The 19691-nt window shown below is 38.6% G+C and overlaps 1 protein-coding gene across 3 annotated transcripts in view; it reads left to right on the top strand.

Annotated features, from left to right (window-relative positions):
* Window positions 1–18865, top strand: part of MAP2K4 (mitogen-activated protein kinase kinase 4) — a 128242-nt gene extending 109377 nt beyond the window's left edge. For all 3 annotated transcript variants that reach the window (XM_073234760.1, XM_037001384.2, XM_037001385.2), the window contains 4 exons: window positions 4745–4822; window positions 7567–7715; window positions 15069–15114; window positions 16326–18865. In XM_073234760.1, coding sequence (XP_073090861.1) covers window positions 4745–4822; window positions 7567–7715; window positions 15069–15114; window positions 16326–16439 — 387 coding nt within the window. In that variant the 3' untranslated portion in view covers window positions 16440–18865. The remainder of the gene's footprint in view (window positions 1–4744; window positions 4823–7566; window positions 7716–15068; window positions 15115–16325) is intronic.
* The last annotated feature ends 826 nt before the right edge of the window (window positions 18866–19691 follow it).

Below are 19691 nucleotides of genomic sequence, written 5' to 3'. Positions count from 1 at the left end.
AGAAAAGTTGTGGGAGAATAGTTTTCTGTTCTTTTGAAATTGAAATCCACCTTGGCCAGGAGTCTTTAGGAAAAATAGATAGTTCATTGAAAACTATGAAGGTTTACTGTTTCCTTAGCATCAGCACATGCATGTGTGTGCTCATGCATTACATATGTGTACAGATAGGTATTTTTGTTTTCTTAATTGTTTTAAGTGTTAGGTATAAGAGTTGTTTACTGGAGTGATTTTAACATTCGTGTGTGGTAGTTTTAAAATCTGTCTGCAATTCCTTTAGTACACCTCCCTTCAAAAACTGGAGACTAAGTCCATCCTTGAGTGTGGGCTGAGCTTAGTGTCTCACTTCTAATGAAGAGCGTATGGCAGAAATGACAGTGTCTCCCTTCTGACAGCAGGTCATAAAAAGGCACTGTGGCTTCTTTCTTATTTTCTTGGATTGCTAGCTTTGGGGGAAGCCAGTTGCCGTGTTTTGAAGACACACAGGCAGCTCTATGAAGAGACTCATGTGGGGAGGAACTGAGTCTTCATGCCAGTAACTGTGTGAGTGAGCGTGGCGACAGATCCTTTGGCCCTAGTAAAACCTTCAGCCCTAAGCCGACCTCTTGATTGCACCCTTGAAAGAGTTCCTGAGTCAGAACCACCCACCGAAAATATTCCCTGAATCTTGATTCACAGACATCATGAGATAATAAATGTTTGCTTTAAGCTGTTAAGTTTTGGGATAATTTGTTAACACAACATTGCTAACCAATACAGTGTTTCACTGATTCTTGTTAACCTTTCAGCTTTCAAAGTATTTTAGCTCGTACATTTCTGCCTTTCAGGACTTAAGATTCTCTTTAGCATGATAAATGGTCAGTTAAAAAATGAAATATTGGAAAAGATCTGTTCTGTATTATTAATTACATTTATTCAGTACTTCTTTTTTGCCTCTTTAATTCCAAAAAATGGAGAAGGATTTGTTCAAAATTTGTTAACATTGCAATTGTCAATTTCTCCTTATGCCTTGGATTTTATTTTATGTCTCAATACTGAGTAACTTGAGTTATGCATTTATTGTAAATATATATTTATATATATATTTGGGATATAAAATTGTTTTATCTATCACTTTTTTGCGGTTTTTGTTAAATGTTGCCTGCCCTATTCTCTAAGTTGGTATTTTCCTGTTATACTTTTAAAAAGCTTTTTCATTTTCAAACCTATACTTCTGATTTAGATTTAGATTTCAAATCTACATTTCTGATCTAAGTCCAGATTTATAATCTTTAGTTAATTTTGTGGATCTTAAACTCCACTTCTATCCAAAGAATAATTTTTGAAATGTTAAAATATCACACATACAAATAAAGAATCAGTGTGTCAAAATGTATTTACCTGATGAATGAGAAAACTGGACAGGCAGGATGGTGAAGCTGTCTCCCAGATTGTTTATGTAATTCACTGAAGATGGAATGCTGGACTGAGGTGGCTAATTTAAATACAGTACTGCTAATTATCTCCAGGTAAACAAAACAATAACTTTTGGGGTTATTGGACAGAAACCATTTGCATCTCTACTGGACAAAAATCTGTAGGTTACTGTGTATCTTGTGTCTGGTCCTAATACATAGTAAGTATCAAGCAGAACAAAAGTACACTTAAAGACCCTTGGATAGGCTTGCTCAGACTATGCTCCTGGAAGGGAAATGTGACCCTTTCTGGGAATTGAGTTTTCCCAACATAGGACATGCTAGAAATTTCAGCTCTGAGCGACTGACGTAAGCATTCAGTAGTGTCAGAATGACATTACCACTGTAACCACAAATGATAGACATGTGTTTAAGTGTATAATTTGTGTTTTGACAAATGTAGTTACTCATGTAATCATCTCATCATCAAGGCAGAAAACATGTCCATCACCAAGAAAAGATAATTTGTTCTATTTTCTGTTACTATCAACTAAATTTTCTTAGAGTTTCATGTAAATGTAATCTTATAACCTGTACTAGCTTGTGTGTGCCTTCTTTCTGTCAGCATAATGTTTTGAAGATACACCTATTGTGAATATAGTTCATTCTTTTTATTGCCGGGAAGTTTTGCATTTTATTGACAGACCACAATTTATTTATCCAGCCACCTCTGGATATCTTGACATTACTAAGTTTTTCAATATCTACTCTTTCTACATTTACTTGGGTCTTTTTGCTGTCAGCAATGTTTTATAGTTTTCACTGTGGAGTACTAGAGCACCTTTTAAATTTATTCCTAAGGAATTCATGTTTTCTGATGCTGCTATTGTAAATGGAATTAATATTTTTTCCAAAATTTTCCTATTGTAGATAAAATCAACTGATTCGCACATTTTGACATTGTATCCTATGACCTTGTTAGTCTCACCATTAATTTTAGTTGGGATTTGCTATGTAAACAGTTGTAGAAATACAAATGTCTGTGAATAAGGGAAATGCTTTTTCCCTTTTGCCTTTCTGAATGGGCTCAGACCTCCAGTACGATGCTGAATAGAAGTAGTACTTTGTTCCAGCATTAATTAGGAAGGAAGTGTTCTGTATGCACTAATAAATACAATTTTAGCTCTAGGTTATTCTTGGGTGCCCTTTATGAAATGAAGTTTCCTTTTCTTCTTAGTATACTAAAAGTTGTTATTATGATTGAAATTTCTTGGATGCCAGTCCTACATCTGTTGAGTTGATGATAGAATTTTTTTTCCCCCATTATTCTGTAAATGTGGTGCATTACATTGATTTTCAAGTATTAAACTAGGATTGTATTCCTGAGATAAACTCCACTTGGTTATGATAGATTAGCTCCTTATATGTTGCTGGATTACATGTGCTCCTATTTTGTTAACTGTTCTTGTGTCACCTTTGTGAGGGATGGTAATTGTACTGTAATGTCTCTGTTCAGCTTTCAGAAATGATTCCACGGCCTCTTGAAATACAGAGGCATACCTGCCTCTGTTCTTGAGAGCAGTCGAGGGAGACCAGTGCTGGTTCTCTCCTGCATGTTTGGAGGAGGCCAGCAGTGGCCTCATCTGGGTCTGGACTTTTCTTCATGGGAAGGTTTTTAATAACAAATTCATTGAAAAAATAGTTTAAGGCTATTCATATTTCTGTATTATTTTTGGTAGGTTTTCATTTTTGAAGAATGGGTTCATTTTGTCTATTTCTGCAAGGTCATTAGTAATGAGGCCCCTTCATTCTGACTTTAGTAATTTCAGTTTTCTCTCCTTGTGGTCTGTGTAGGTAAAGGCTTGTCAATTTTGTTGCTCTTCCCACAGCATCAATTTTTGGCTTTGTTGACTTTTCTCTGTGGGATTTTTGTCTTCTATTTCACTTATTTCTCCTTTACTTTTTATTACATCCTTCCTTCTCTTTGCTTTGGGTTCAGTTTTTTCTTTTTTAATTCCTTAGAGATATAAAGTTAGGTTATTGACTTGGGATCTGTCTTTGCTTCTAAGATGTGCATTCAGTGCCTTAAGTTTCCCTCTGAACATTACCTTAGCCACATCCCAGAAATTTTGATACATTGTAATTTCATTTTCATTTAGTTAAAATATATTTTACTTTTTCTTGAGACTTCTTCTGTGATCGGTGTGATATTTAAAAATATGTTGTTTAATCTCTAAATACTTGGGCATTTTTGCAGGTATCTTTCTGTTACTGATTTCTAACTTAATTACTTTGTGGTCTGAGAACATACTTTGCATACTCGCTGTTTTTTACAGTTAGGTATATTTTATGGCCCCGAACATCTGTTTTAGTGAGCGCACCATGTGAAATTGAGAAGCAACTGTGTTCTGCTGTTACTGGATAGAGTATTTCTCTCTTGGTTGACTATCTGGGGTTTTTAATGGAATGTGTATGTTATGAAGTAAATACATTTACAACTAAAAATGAATAGTTTCCAGTGAGTATTTATGCATCTACAGTGCTCATGTTTAAAACAAAATACCTGGGTCTTCAAACTAGTAGCTGACAGGCAGAGAATATAACGCAGTTGACTATTAGGCTTCTGGACCTTTCTTTCAATAGTGGTTACTCTCAGTCTTAGCTAAGGATCTGGTGTCTGCTCTGTGCTGTTGATACCCTCCCTCTTTTCTGGCCCAGACACACTTATAAATAGTGGCCCCTTATTCAGGGAAATGTAAAGATGCTTCTGTCACAGAAATTACTAAAAATGATTTTTGCTGTTCATATAATTATATTGGCAATGCCTTAATTTGGTTAAAAATAACTAATAGATATCTTTAAATATACTCATAGTGATAAATTTGGCCTTATAATGGAGAAAGGGTGGACTGATGATGATAAATTTAGGTTGTATTTGCTTTTTAATCTCAAATTTGTGGTATGGTTTTACTCACTGAAACAAAGATCTAGTCTTTGTTTATCACTACGTGCTACTAAGTTGACCCTGTATCTTTATTCTTTCCATATTTCCAGTTTTCTTCCTTTCTTTCTTTGTCTGATCTCAGCTTTTGATTTACAAATGTTTGTGAGTCTTCAGGAGAAGTTAAGAGTTGTTCCATGTTCTCCTTATGGAGGTAGCCATTTTTGCGGGGCTTTTTGTTTTTGTTTTGTTTTGAATTAATTGTGACTCCCTACTACTCCTAATTTGATATTAGACATGGATTGCTCTAGGAGGATGTTGGTATTTTGGCACTTCTAGCCAGCTATTGCTTCCATTTTCCTTTTGCTTGAGGGTGTGCAGTTAATGACCATGGCTTCTCTTTGTGTTCCAGCCTGAAAGAATAGACCCAAGTGCGTCCCGACAAGGCTACGATGTCCGCTCTGATGTCTGGAGTTTGGGAATCACATTGGTATGTTACACTGAATCAGCCTTGTCATGGTAGTGTAACGAACTCAGAAATGAAAGAAAATTTCATCAATCTTTCACCCCTCATAAGAACTGCTGCTTTTTTTGTGCTAGTCTTTGATTTTATTTTCCTATTATTTCCCTGATGGCAATAATCACAGGGACTATATCTTCTAAATGTTGAAAATAAGTATGTTTTTTTTACCTTAAAAGTGAACCAGTTGATTATTTCCCTCAGGGTTTTTATGACATGCCTGGGGCTCTTTAATGGTGTCTCTCTGCATCTCTGGACCATGGACTGCAGGTGTCAGCAAGAACAGGAACAGGGAGGGCGGCTCACCTTGCAGTTAAGGCAGCAGGGAGGCAGATAGGCTCCTCCACGCCAGCAGGTAGCATGTGCGGTGATAGTGCAGATGGTGTGTGTACGGGTAACATGCTCTCATGAATGAGAGGTTTCTCCTTGGAATCTCCTATTCACTGAACAGCAGAGTCACAGGTGAAGGAGCTGAAAGTAATTCAGTTGTGGAGAAATGAGAACTACCGAGGTGACCGGTCATTCTAAATGAAAATTCTACCTTAAAACAATACAGGGAAAGTACAGTAAGAAAGCTACTTAATTTGCAGCTAGTAAACACACTTAGACTCTTCTTTCTCACCTGTGGACAATTGAAGTTTTGATTCTATTTAAAAAGTATACTTATGTGCTTATTTCCTTATTACCAAATTTTGTTTTGGACAGCTTCTACAGCTCCTTCTACACTGGGTGTGAATTTTCATCACTATCACTAGATGGGGCTGTGTCCTGTGGGGAGGCAGCCCAAACTTCCTTTCAATTTTCTCCCGTCTTCATGAAAAGCCTCCAGCCCAGAGATAATACAGGTTCAGAGCAGTGAACTTTTTGTAGCTTATTAAATAATCCATTTGTTCATTGGCAATACATGGTCCTAGGATCCTCTTTCTATAGATTACAATCACGTACCTGTGAATTGCATTAGGCCTAATGGACTCTGAATAGAGTTGAAGGCTAAGAGCTCACCTCTGCAGACACTGCATTTGGCTTCCCTTGTGACCAAATGTGGGGCTACCTCCTAGACTCGCTTCTCATTGTGAAGTCAGCTGACTAAAGAGGGACTACCGTCTTCCTTAGGCAGGAGAGAACTTGGAACTTGGGCATCTTTTAGGTCTGGTGACTGTCCCAAGATTGCAGCAAGACCTCTAGCTTCCAGTTTGCACATAAGGGATATTTACAGTTCAGAAATACCTATCCATGTCCAAACCAGTCACGTTTAAAAAGCATGTATTACTTCATTATAAAAACAAAGTCTTGTTTCATGAGATGTTTTAACATAGAAATACTTTTAGCAAATTCCTTTAGTACATCTGGCTAAACTTCGTTTAAAAGCAGGTTAGTCAGTACTTATGATTATATCCTAATTTATTTTTCACATGGATAATCTTATAAAAAAGATGAAATGTGTGAAATTGATTTCTAAGATCCTAAGTTCTTCACGTTATTATGTGCATCCTTTTTCCTTCTCTAACTGAAACCTGTTCTCAAGAATGAATCTAATGAAGTTACTCCTAATACTGTGATAACCAGTAAGGTTTCCCTCTTCTGGAGCATTTGTACTTTTATCAAAAAGAAACCTCAGCCAAAGGAATGAATTCCTGTGTGTGTGTTCCTGCATGCACCTCTGCTTCTCCACAGGCACATGTGTGTCCTGAAGATGGTGAACTGAGGGGGAGGCCTCTTTGGGGGCAAAAGGCCTTCCCATACCACCTTTCTGTTTGAGGATGGCTTTGTGCTTGCTTGATAGCTTTCATTTTATATCATAATTTAATATTTGACTAAACTGACAAAATCAAGTCTAAGCTGAAGAAACTCTGAAGCAGCCTTCTTAGATAGTGCTCTTTCTCTCATTCTACCTTCCTCTCTCTAAGTTTAGAGTCTCTTATATTCTGCCACCTGTCAGTGCACATAAAATGGGATTCATTTAGGTCATGCTGCAGATTTAAATATGTTTCTTGGAAAAAGCACAATTTCTAGGTTTTCATTATCCTCAGAATGGAGAGGGAGAAAGGAGAGAATACAATTCACAAATATTTTTGACTCTTGACAGATTGGGACACACGTCCATAGCATTGTTCAGATGTGGTTTGGGATGGTTTAGAGATTTGTCCTGAGCATCATTATTAGAATGCAGGGAATTGGAATTCACGTGAAGGCTTTAACCCTGACATTTTTCAGCAATAGTAATGTCTGATTGTTGTTGAAATTTTAGTAACCACAGACAGGCTATAGAAGAGGATTTACACATTGTTTCTTATGAGCTCAGATTGGGCTTTTGTTTGTTGAATGTTCTTTTATCTCAAAAATGAATTTGACCACTATATATTCTCTGGACTTTGTACTTAAAAAGTTCTAAAACCAGCCTTCCAGAGTCCTTCACACAAAAGACTTGGAATCAGAGGCTGCCTGGAGCATGCACTCCAGGGGACATTGTCTGAGCTTAAGTTTGGTGTCTCCTTTTAGTCCAAGTCTTTGAATTTCATTGATAAGGAATTTCCAATATTACCTTAAGTTCTAAATAATGATAATTCTGAAGGTTCCACCTCAGCCTGATCTGGGTTCAGTTCAAGGCTCTTAACAAGAGTATTGCTTAGAGTTTAGCTTTTCAACATAGCTGTTCCAATGGAGAGTAGTAATAATGCCTATGTATTTTGCTTTTTCCTCTGTTTTTTCTTCAGTATGAGTTGGCCACAGGCCGATTTCCTTATCCAAAGTGGAATAGTGTATTTGATCAACTAACTCAAGTTGTGAAAGGAGATCCTCCACAGCTGAGTAATTCTGAGGAAAGGGAATTCTCCCCAAGTTTCATCAACTTTGTCAATTTGTGGTGAGTACTTGATTTATGAATATTTGAAAATGTGGTGAGAACAGCAGTGTTTAATCTTAGCCACACTGGTACTTCACACTGGGGGAGGAGAGTCTTCATGACATTCTGCCTTCTAAGCTGGGGCTCTGGGTCTCTGCTGTATGGAAGACTGCGGCTGGCCTGGGGAGGCATCGGGGTCTATTCTACTGCCCTGGTACTGATGAAAACCAGTTCTGAGTTATGAGAAGCTGTTGCCTCCAAATTTCTAGTACCTTGCGTAAGAAGTACAGCCTAGCTGAGACTAACCATCTTATTCTGATGTGATTCTAACAGTGAAATTATACCAGATTCACTTGGAAGTTTTTACTAAGCCAAGACTTACACTAAGATTTTCAGGGGTGGTTGTCTGCTCTGACATAATATATAACATACTCGGATGTATGTAGTAGAGTAAGGTACAAAGCTCTTGGGAGGGCCATGTACTGGCTCTGAAACCTCTTCCCCAGGTAGTTGTGAACCCCCACACCTGTTGATGATGTTTGTCCACTGTTTTAACAGGTATGTATGTGTGTGTGTGTGTGTGTGTGTGTGTGTGTGTGTGTGTGTGTATCACATAAGAATAAATATGTGTAGATAGGGCAATAATACAGTCATGCTTTGTACTGTTTCAGTCTGTGTTTTAAATAAAACCTGTTTGGTTCTCATTTGAATGTTTTTGATAATTCTGTTTATCCAGCATGATTTAAAAGTAAGATATGTTTATTATCTTAAAAGCTAGAGCATTTAATGTATCTCCTTTTCATTCCTGAGAATGCTTTTCTTTTTCTCATAATTTTTTCTTGCTGGGGATGCTGTTTCTCTCTACTCTTTATAGGTCTTTCAGACTTATATTTCATGGTCTCACATTGCCCTCTTTTTGAATAGTTAGAAAAAAATTGTTTGAATCTAGTTTTCAAGTTGCTTTCATCTTCTCTAACCAAATTCTACTTTTGCATTGGCTTTCAAGAAGAGAGGAACACCTAAATATTTTCTAATAGAAGAAGGCCAAAGGACAACTCAAATGGGTTGTTTCTTCCTTTAAAAAAAAATAGTCTATTTTTACCAGTTTACATATATATATAGTTTATATAACTGCATAAATGTTGTCATTTTATATGTTCCATTTTAATGAAGTATTTAGTTAAAAGAATCTGAATCATAAAGCATAATATCTAAAATAATTAACTGTGACACCTCTACCAGGGTTGCTTTCTTCTTAATTTCTGATGTCTTTATTGGTTTTATGAATGTGCACTACTTGTCTGTTCTTAATTTTTGTGTCCCTTGGTGCCAGTTCACTCTCTTAGATAATGGGTGTAGGTGTCAGTGCCCCACTGTTTTCCCTGAGTAGGTTCATAGTTCCATCTCATTCCAAATCATTCAGTTCTATAGTGGAAGTGTATCTATTTTTATGGTATGCTCCTATCCGCTCTCCACATTTGTCCCTTCCACTTTCTTGGGCATATGCAGTCAACTCTAGTCTGGATCATTCAGATTTCTATTTGGTTACCTCATATTTCAGTATTTCCTTGTTCCAAACCACTGTCCTTTTTGTCAGTTATATTTTTTATGATGCATATCTGACCCTGTTACTTCTCTGCTGAAAACTGTCTTGAGCATGTGTTTTTATTTTTTATTTTTTATTAAGGTATCACTGATACACAATCTCATGAAGGTTTCATGTGAGCAACATTGTGGTTTCAACATTCACCAATATTATCAAGTCCCCCCCACACCCCATTACAGTCACTGGCCATCAGCATAGTAAGATACAATAGAGTCATCATTACTTGTCTTCTCCGTGCTGTACTGCCTTCCCTGTTTCCCCCTCTATTATCTGTGCTCATCATAATGATCCTTCATCTCCTTCTCCCACCCTGTCCACCCACCTTCCCCCACCCCTCCTCTTTGGTAACCACTAGTCCCTTCTTGGGTTCTGTGATTCTGCTGCTCTTTTGTTCCTTCAGTTTTTTTCTTTGTTCTTATACTCCACATATGAGTGAAATCATTTGGTACTTGTCTTTCTCTGCTTGGCTTATTTCACTGAGCATAATACCCTCTAGCTCCATCCATGTTGTTGCAAATGGTAGGATTTGTTTTCTTCTTATGGCTGAATAACATTCCATTGTGTATATGTACCACATCTTCTTTATCTATTCATCTACTGATGGACCCTTAGGTTGCTTCCATTTCTTGGCTGTTGTGAATAGTGCTGCAATAAACATAGGGGTGCATCTGTGTTTTTAAAACTGAGCTGCTGCATTCTTAGGGTAAATTCCTAGAAGTGGAATTCCTGGTCAAATGGTATTTCTATTTTGAGCTTTTTGAGGAACCTTCATACTGCTTTCCACAATGGTTGAACTAGTTTACATTCCCACCAGCAGTGTAGGAGGGTTCCCCTTTCTCCACATCCTCACCAACATTTGTTGTTGTTTGTCTTTTGGATGGTGGCCTTCCTCACAGGTATGAGGTGATATCTCATTGTGGTTTTAATTTGCATTTCTCTGATGATTAGCAATGTGGAGCATCTTTTCATGTGCCTGTTGGCCATCTGAATTTCTTTGTTGGAGAACTGTCTGTTCATATGCTCTGCCCATTTTTTTAATAGGGTTATTTGCTTTTTGGGTGTTGAGGCATATGAGTTCTTTATATATTTTGGATGTTAACCCCTTGTCAAATATGTTGTTTACAAATATATTCTCCCATACTGTAGGATGCCTTTTTGTTCTGCTGATGGTATCCTTTGCTGTACAGAAGCTTTTTAGTTTGATGTAGTCCCACTTGTTCATTTTCTTTTTCTACGTGCAAACTGAGGCCCATGGCCAATCCATTTGTTCATTTTTGCTTTTCTTTCCCTTGTCTGAGGAGATTTGTTCAGGAATAATTTGCTTGTTTATGTTCCAGAAATTTTTGCCTTTGTTTTCTTCTGTGGGTTTTATGGTTTCATAACTTACATTCAGGTCTTTGATCCATTTTGAGTTTACTTTTGTGTATTTAGACAATAATCCAATTTCATTCTCTTGCATGTACCTGTCCAGTTTTGCCAACACCAGCTGTTGACTAGGCTGTTATTTCCCCATTGTATATTCATGGCTCCTTTATCATATATTAATTGACCATATATGGTTGGATTTATATCTGGGCTGTCTGCTCTGTTCCATTGGTCTATGGGTCTGTTCTTGTGCCAGTACCAAATTGTTTTGATTACTGTGACTTTGTAGTAGAGCTTGAAGTTGGGGAGCATAATTCCCCCCAGCTTTGGTCTTCCTTCTCAGGATTGCATTGGCTATTCGGCGTCCTTTGTAGTTCCATATGAATTTTAGAACTATTTGTTCTAGTTCGTTGAAGAATGCTTTTGGTATTTTGATTGGGATTTTGATCATGTTTTCTTAATGAAATGATATCACCCTCAAGGGGGCAAAAATTTGTTCTGGAGAAACAAAAAAGTCTTGGATAGTGTAATGGTAGCTCTCCAAAGGACTGCTACAGTAGATAAATAGATATGCAGTATTTAAATCTCATAGCAAGGAAGGGCAATAATGAAAAACAGTTTGAGATGCATTGGTCTGCATCTTAACCCTTGCCCTTAAAATAAAGTCTCAATTAATGGCTTTTAAAATCCATTATGATCTGGACCTGGCTTGTTGCTCTAGTCACATTTCTCACTACTCCCCTTGAACTGTTTTTCTGCCAGACTGAGCTTCTTGAGTTTGGTAAACAAAAAGCATATAGAAGATAACATGGGGAGAATATTCTCATGGCCTTTGGGTAGATGAAGATTTCTTAAACAGCACACAGAAAGCAAGAAAAAAGAAGATTGATAAAATTGGATTTCATTAAAATTAAGAGCTATTGATTAAAAGACACCACTGCATAAATGCCAACTCATGTTGTGTACTTGTCTATAGATATTTGATAAAAGACTTTTATCCAGAATATGTGAAGAGTACTTATAGGTACAAAGCACTTATAATTATGAAAATGACAAACATGGCAAAATTCTTGAAAAGGCACTTATAAAGGTGATATTCAGGTGGTCAGTAAGCACTGAGACTGAGAGGTATGCATTCAGCATTACTAGTCACAAGGGAAATGCAAATTAAAGCTACAGGGAAATAACATTACAGTCACCAGAATGACTACAGTGTAAAGGGTTGGCGGTACCAAGAGGATCAGAAGCACCTGTCTCACTACTTGTAGAGTGCAGATTGGTGTACTCCGTCTGGAAAATGGTGGCCGTATCTTGTATAGCACTTCTAATACAGCTGATGCCTATGTTAGGATCCAGCAATCAAGACCCAATTATATACCCAACAAAAGCACATACACTCAAAGACATGTTTAAAAATGTTCAGATCAGCATGTTTATAATAATCCATATTAGAAAGAAAAAACATCTATTAACAGTAGAATAGATGATCCATTATAGCATTAATTTTATAATGGGGTATAGCCTTAAGGATTGGACCAGTGCTGTACTCAGCAACAGGGATAAATCTCACAAATGACGTTGAGTCAAAGAAGTAAAGCAGAAAACATGTATGGTTTCATTTATGTGAAAATTAACAGCGGACAGTAAAAAGTAATGGACAGAATACTGTTGCTCTTATTTTAGTTCTACACTTAGGACTTGGGTTTTCTTTTGTATGTATGCTTCAATTAAAGGTTTGCTTACAGAGTAAAGAAAGATGATTTATGAATTAAAATGATGATCTCAGCTCATATTTAAATTCCTCTTTACTAAAGTTACCAATGAATATTAAAGGAAAAAAGGAAAAAAATATTTGTTCTGTAAAAGAGCAGAAAGTACTCTCCTTGCATTTTTGTGAAATGAGACTGAATTCAGGGATGGACTAACTACTCCAGAATTTGTCATGTGCAGGGGATAAAAGAACACCCACACACAAAGATATAAAGCCTGCAAAGGAACTCCTTTGCTTGGGACAGTAGGACCTGGAAAAGAAGGCAACTTGTGGGACAATTAGGGTTCAAATCTTGATCCTAAAAATGTCTTTTGAGGAAGTTCTTTATATACTAGATTCCACACACAGCTGGGAATCTGTGACAATATTCACCCAAGCCTTACACTTGGCAGGAAAGACCTGTTAAGGAAAGGTCAGTCTTTGCTGGAGTTACTTCTAATGAGGACACTTGTGTTGGCTAGAGGATGGGGAACAAATGTATGGATATGCACAGTGTGAGAACACTCTTTCAAAATGAGTGTACAAACCAGAAGTTCAAGATACATGAAGTCTAATGCTAAGAAAAGCAACCAACAAAACAGAAGATGAATTTTAAATCAACATGAATTTGTGGAATAGTCTAAAATACACTTCAAAATAAAATATTTGGGGTGCCCAGGGAAATAAAGGTGTACATTACATTAAAATTGAGAAAGAAGTAAAACAAAACTGAAACAAACAGTTGGATATAAAAACTGTTTAATTGGAAGACTTGGGAATGAAAAAGCGTAGCTATTAATACTACTCTAGACTGGAAAAAGATTGTAAGGCTAAAATAACATAAAAATAACAATTGCAGATAGAATTGGGGAACTGGATGGTAGACCTGAGGAATTTCCCATGGCATAGATGTGAACTGTGTGAAAGAGCAGTAAGAGTCACAAAGAACAGAATGAGAGGTTCTAAGATGAGTGTAATGGAAATGACAGAAGACACTTCTGAAAGTGGAGAAGTAATATTTAAGGAGACAATAGTGAAAAGCATTTGAGAATTGACTTAGGATATATTCTCAGATTGAAATTAAAGTCTCTGAATCATGTTGTATAAACAAAGGTAAATTTTTATACCTAATGCATTGAAGTAAAATTGCAGAACATTAATAATGAAAAAGCAGGAAATGTTAAAATGCCTGCAAAAGACAATTAGACTAACAGCAAACTTATCAATTGCATTAGTTGCCAGAAAACAGTGGAATCACAGCTCCAGAGTACTGAGGAAAAGTAATCGTTAACCCTGTCCTGAAGTTTTATACCTGGACACTCAATTATCATTCAAAATAAGGAGGAAATAGGGATTTTTTTCAGGCATGAAAAACTAAGTTAACTATTCATGGATTGTTTTGAAAAGAAGCATTTGACCAGGAAGGAATGTAAACCCAGCAGAATGGTATTGCAGGTTGGTGGAGACAGACTGTGTACAGGAAGTTGATGAGGTGGAAGTGATCAACAACTAGCAAAGGGAAGGCAGGCAGGGTTAGGCAGCAGGAGAAGGTGGGCTGCAGTGCAGTCTCGTGAACGCCTCAGCTGACCCTGTGGGAAGCTAGAAAGCTGGATGACCTGCATGGTTGACCTGACTTGAGGTGAGAGTCTTGGATTTTTATGCCCCTCTGTGGATAAGTCATTAGATACAGGCTGCCCCAGGGAGGCTAAATGGCTCTTTTCAACTGAGGTAGCCCATCCCTAAGAGTCCCACAAGGAGGACTGCCTTACAGCAGCAGTTCTCCCAAGCAGTGAGGGGTATGTCCTTCATTCCCAAAGAGGAATTCTACACAGAAGGTGCAGCCTCTACTGCAAAAGGGGTGGGACATGAAAAACAGCCTTGAGTTTAGAAATAAATGAACTATGTTGCGAATATTGAATAGCTTTTTATAGTAAAACAATTAATTTAATTGAGGTTGGAGGAGAGTGGTGATTAAGATGTAGTCCAAGATAAATCAGGTAAATGTAAATAAAATTAAAATGCTTCTGGCAACAGTAATTAGGGTGGAATCCAAGGGGAGAATATCAGCAAGACAAAGGTTTTTAATATGTTAATATTTTCCCTAGTGAAGTTGTACTATTTAAACTTTTGAACCAAAAACACAGTATTGAGATACAGAGTGCAAACATTTTAGAAATCTAAGGATAAATTGATACAATTTATATATACTTTGCTTTTCAGATTGCTAGATTACTGGTTTCTCTTAGGTGCTGTCTTTGTAACACCTGTGTAAATATATAGAAACACACACGTGAGCATGCACACACATACTTTATACTTATACATACATTCATGTATTTAATAGTATTCTGCCATGTAGCTATGCCATACTTTATTCAGTTTTCAACAGTTAATTTGTTTCTAATTTTTTACTAATGCTCCTACACTGAATATCCTGAAGATAAATCCTTGACTTATAGATTGTCCAGTTTTTTTATGTTTTCTCTGTTTGGCAGGTTGTCTGCTTTGTTTATTTTGTATCTGAAGGAAAAAAGCTATATGGTTCTTTGTAGTATTTCGCTTTTGAAAAGAAAATCATTTGGGTAAATGTGGCCCAATAATGTTTTAATAATGTTAACATAAATAAAATAGTGTTATTTTTATGTTATTTTAGCCTTACAAAGGATGAATCCAAAAGGCCAAAGTATAAAGAACTTCTGGTGAGTATAAGACTGGGAATTTAAGTTATTTCCTCACCCCTGAATCCTCTTGGCATGGTTCACTAAGCAAGCAGTGGGCCTGTTATTGGCAAACAGCTTGACCTTACTAAATACTTTTTAAATGTTTTGAAACAAAGATATTCAGAAGGAGAAAATTTGCAGGTATAATTTACCTACTAGTTTATTAGCTATATTCTTGTATATAAATTTGACCTTGACATGTTAAAAAAAATTACCCCAAAGAATTATAACATTCCCTTTACAGAGCTCTTTTCTGCTGCATGGTCTATGTGGGTGTATAATGCAGTTGTGAGCACGTACTGTGCTTGCCCTGCCTGTACTAAAGCTCTTACACTCACATCACGCAGCCACTTCTCATTTCTTTGTGAGGTCTTACCTGTCCACGGAACTTGGGCATTTTAGCAGTCTCCTGGATGTGGCATTTGTCTTACCAGTGAAGAAAGTGCTATGATCTAATACTGTAGGAATTTTTAAGAGAAGACCCATTTGTTTGTCACACTTAGTTTCTAGTTCTCTAGGATGTTAGGTCAAATTTATGATCAGTCCCAGCAATTACTAAAGACATCCAGTCAACATAGAGAAGACTACTGATAGAAGAATACTGATAGAGATGGAGGATAGAGGTGGGTTTGCAAGGCAGATATGGGGCTGTGGGCTTAGGGGAGTGCAGTGCAGAGGCTCATTGGATAATTGTCTTGAGCCTCTTTTGGACTAGGGGGCCATAAAGATGGGAACAGACTCCTTTTTCTAAGATCCTTCTGCTGCATGTGGGGATCCCCATCATTGTCCCTAGAGGAGCAGTGGCTGGCATTCATGTAGTTCTTGGCCCTCAGGTGGTGGCCCAGGTGCTGGCTGTGTTCTGTGCTGAGAAACAGTTTTGCTCTCTGTCTCAGCACATACTCCCTGGTATACAAATAGGTTTCCAGAGCTCACTGCCGAGGTGGCCCCTCCAGATCATAGCACCATGCATAATATTTAGGCCTGCCCATGCCCACCAGCATCGCCATGAAATCCAGGTTCCGCTTGCCTTGCTGAACTGGTGCTGCAATATCTTACAGCCGTATGTGGTTGGAGCCCTTGGTTCTACACTGGATTAAAATTGGGGAAGGTTAAGTGTGGGGCTCTGATGTGAATCTTGATATATTTTTCTTTTCTTTTCTTTTTTTTTTCTGTTTTCAATTTTCTTGCAGAAACATCCCTTTATTTTGATGTATGAAGAACGTACTGTAGAGGTCGCATGCTATGTTTGTAAAATCCTGGATCAAATGCCAGCTACTCCCAGCTCTCCCATGTATGTCGACTGATATCGCTGCTATGTCAGACTCTAGAAAAAGGGCTGAGAGGAAGCAAGAAGTAAAGAATTTTCATCCCGTATCACAGTGTTTTTATTGCTCTCCCAGACACCATGTGCAATAAGATTGGTGTTCGTTTTCATCATGTCTGTATATTCCTGTCACCTAGAATATGCATCCCATAATACCAGGCTGATCACAGTGTTAGTGCTGGTCAGAGAGGCCTCGCTGCTCTCGCGGTGAACATATTCCTGAGATGTGGAAGTCAGTACGATCAATATGTTGACTGTGCTTAGATTGCATCTTAAAATTCATTTCTAGACTCAAAACCTGGAGACGCAGCTACTGGAATGGTGTTTTGTCAGACTTCCAAACACTGGAAGAACACGGTGATGGATGTACTATGTCTGAACGCAGAGACTCGGGCTTGAGTGAGAAGAGCTTGCACAGCAAGGAGACACATTGCCTTCTGGAGCTGGGAGACAAAGGAGGAATTTACTTTCTTCACCAAGTGCAATAGATTTACTGATTTGATATTCTGTTGCTTTACAGTCACAGTCGATGTTTGGGGATCGATGTGCTCAGCCAGATTTCCTGTATGAAAGATCATGTTCAATTAGAATGAATTTATCTTTACCAAAAACCATGTTGCGTTCAAAGAGGTGAACATTAAAATACTGAGACGGGACAGAATGTTTCTTTTCTCCTTTACCAGTCCTTCTACTCTTTGCTGGGAAGACTCAGGAGTCTGCCACTTGTCAAAGAAGGTGCTGATCCTAAGAATTTGGTATGCTGCCAACTAGATGTTCCACCTGCCACAAACCACCAGGACTGAAAGAAGAAAAAGTGCGGAGGGCAAAGTTTACAGATGTTTTTAATTCTAGTATCTTACATGGAACAACTTGTAGCAGCTATATATTTCCCCGTGGTCCCAGTCCTGATACTTTAGCCATCATAACTCAGCTAACATGGAGATGGAGCTAGTAGCAATGTGCCTTGATTGATTAGGTAAAGATTTCTTGTAGGCAGCGAAAGACCAAATCTCAGTTGTTTGCCCTCACTGGTCTAGGTCTTCAGTTTCTGACTCTTTCCCTGCCCGCATGGTCTGTTGCCGCTGTGTGACTTGCTTAATCCAGTATTTTGCCTTTTTTTTTTTTTAAAGTACCAGAAACTTTGTAATTACCAGGGATGTTCCTTACTAAGGATTTTTAGCCCCAAATCCCTCATATGCTCTAAAGGTTAAAAGGCTGAGAAACGTGGGGCCCAGCTGGTGTGGTAGGTGGTGAAGAAGCATGTTTTCCAGAGACCCATTTGACCAGATGAGGATCTGAATGGCAGTTCTTTAGATGAATCATCACCTGTGAGAATCTCTAGCAGGTCACCGTCACTGATTGGAATTCTGCAAACAGAACAGCCCAGAGTAGTTAGGAGAGGTCATTGGAATCTGCTCCCTTCCTGCGCATCCTCACTTACCTGCTAGCTGGGCTCTCCTTAGGTTTCCTGGCTTCCCGGCTCTGAGCATAGGCCTTGTACACAGTTAAGCAGCACGTATGTGAGAGGCAGCTTGAGCACACTGGAGTGTAAAACAGCCGTGGTCTGAGATGCAGATGATGCCATTACAGAAACAAATGGTGGCAGTGTTGCTGTGTGTCTCTTCCCAGAGTGACGGTCATAAACACTATAACACAATAAAGGGGGAGTGGTGCTGTTTAAAGTTACATCCCTGTACATTTCAGAATTCAGACACGGTCCAGTGCATTGGCCCACTTGCCTGATCTCCCTGCCTCCTTCCTGTGGCATCCTCGACCTTAGGCTTCCCAGTGTCCTGAAAGGAAGCGTGGCCACGTCTTCCTCGGGCCACACCAAGCCATCGTCCTCCGTTCCTCCCGGAGCTGCAAGAGGAATTTGTTTCTCTGCTGTCAGTTTCCTGTCTGGCTCAGTGTAGGGTCATTTTGCTCTTATACAAATGGAGATAAAAGCAATTCTGACTGTCCAGGAGCTAATCTGATCATTCTCTTGTGTGGATGGCCACATAAAAAGGCAGTTTTAGTGTATTAATCATAGATTATTATGAACTATAAACTTAAGGGCAATGAATTTATTACAATGTATCTTTATTAAAACAAAAGGGTGTATAGTGTTCACAAACTGTGAAAATAGTGTAAGAACTGTACATTGTAAGCTCTGGTTATTTTTCTCTTGTACCATAGAAAAATGTATAAAAATTATCAAAAAGCTAATGTGCAGGGGTATTGCCTTATTTGTCTGTAAAAATGGAGCTCAGTAACATAACTGCTTCTTGGAGCTTTGAAATATTTTATCCTGTATTCTGTTTGAATTCCTCCTCTATTTAAGATACACACATGGAACCGAAGTGTTTATGTCATAGTCTATCCTTTTGCCTGCAGGTCAGTTGTAATAAATCTAGGATGTGCTGATGACTTTGTAATTTGATTTTCTGAAGTCAGACCCTGAGGGGAAATCAAGGAAATTTCATTAAATTATCTGTGCATTTCACATTGGGAAAAAATCCCTTTTTCCTGAAGTGGTTATGACTTCTTTTTTTTCCTCCTCCCTTCGTGTGGTTGTGAATCTTCTTATTCTTCATGAGACCACAGGTGGACCGTGAGGCATCGGCTGTGCTTTCTCTCTGAGCGGGCGGGTGCAGGGTCTCTTGGTGTCCGTCCCTGTTGGCTGCTTCCCCTGCCCTCGCTCTCGTAATGCTAGAGGGCCAGGGTGCTTGCTGTTCCTCATCCTGCACAGGCTGTGGTGGAGGGGCAGCCTGGAGAACCGGTCTGTCCTGGCCCGGTGGATACTTGTGGCCACGCTTTCTGCTCCTACTGCTCTGGCTGCCCAGGAGTTGGACGTGGGCTCAGGTTGCAACCCCTGCTGTTGGAGGTGGTGGGGGTGGGCGGGGAGGAGATCTGTGGGTCAAAGACCTGCGGGGGTCAGACTCGGGAGTTTTATGGTTGGGATTAAGCAGTGGAGGTGAACAAAATGACATGAAAGAGAAGAGTTTTTTGAGGCTCCAGCACGGAGTGTATCTGTTAACACTCTCCCCTCCCAGTCACCCACCAGATCCTGACTCCTGAGTATACACTCATTCAGCACCTTGCCCCTTTGTTCTGCCTGCTTCTGACCTGATCTGAATTGCAGGAGATCCAATGCCAGAACCAGATGCAGTAAGTATCAAACATTCTCCAAGGAGGGGTATGGCTGTAGGAATCCTGGCCTTTCCACCCAAGCCTTAGCCTTAGCCACAAA

This window comes from Manis javanica, chromosome 4 (assembly GCF_040802235.1).
Source record: "Manis javanica isolate MJ-LG chromosome 4, MJ_LKY, whole genome shotgun sequence".
Lineage (NCBI taxonomy): Eukaryota > Metazoa > Chordata > Mammalia > Pholidota > Manidae > Manis > Manis javanica.
The sequence above is the reverse complement of the archived record's forward strand: the minus strand, read 5'-3'. Positions and strand labels throughout refer to the sequence as shown.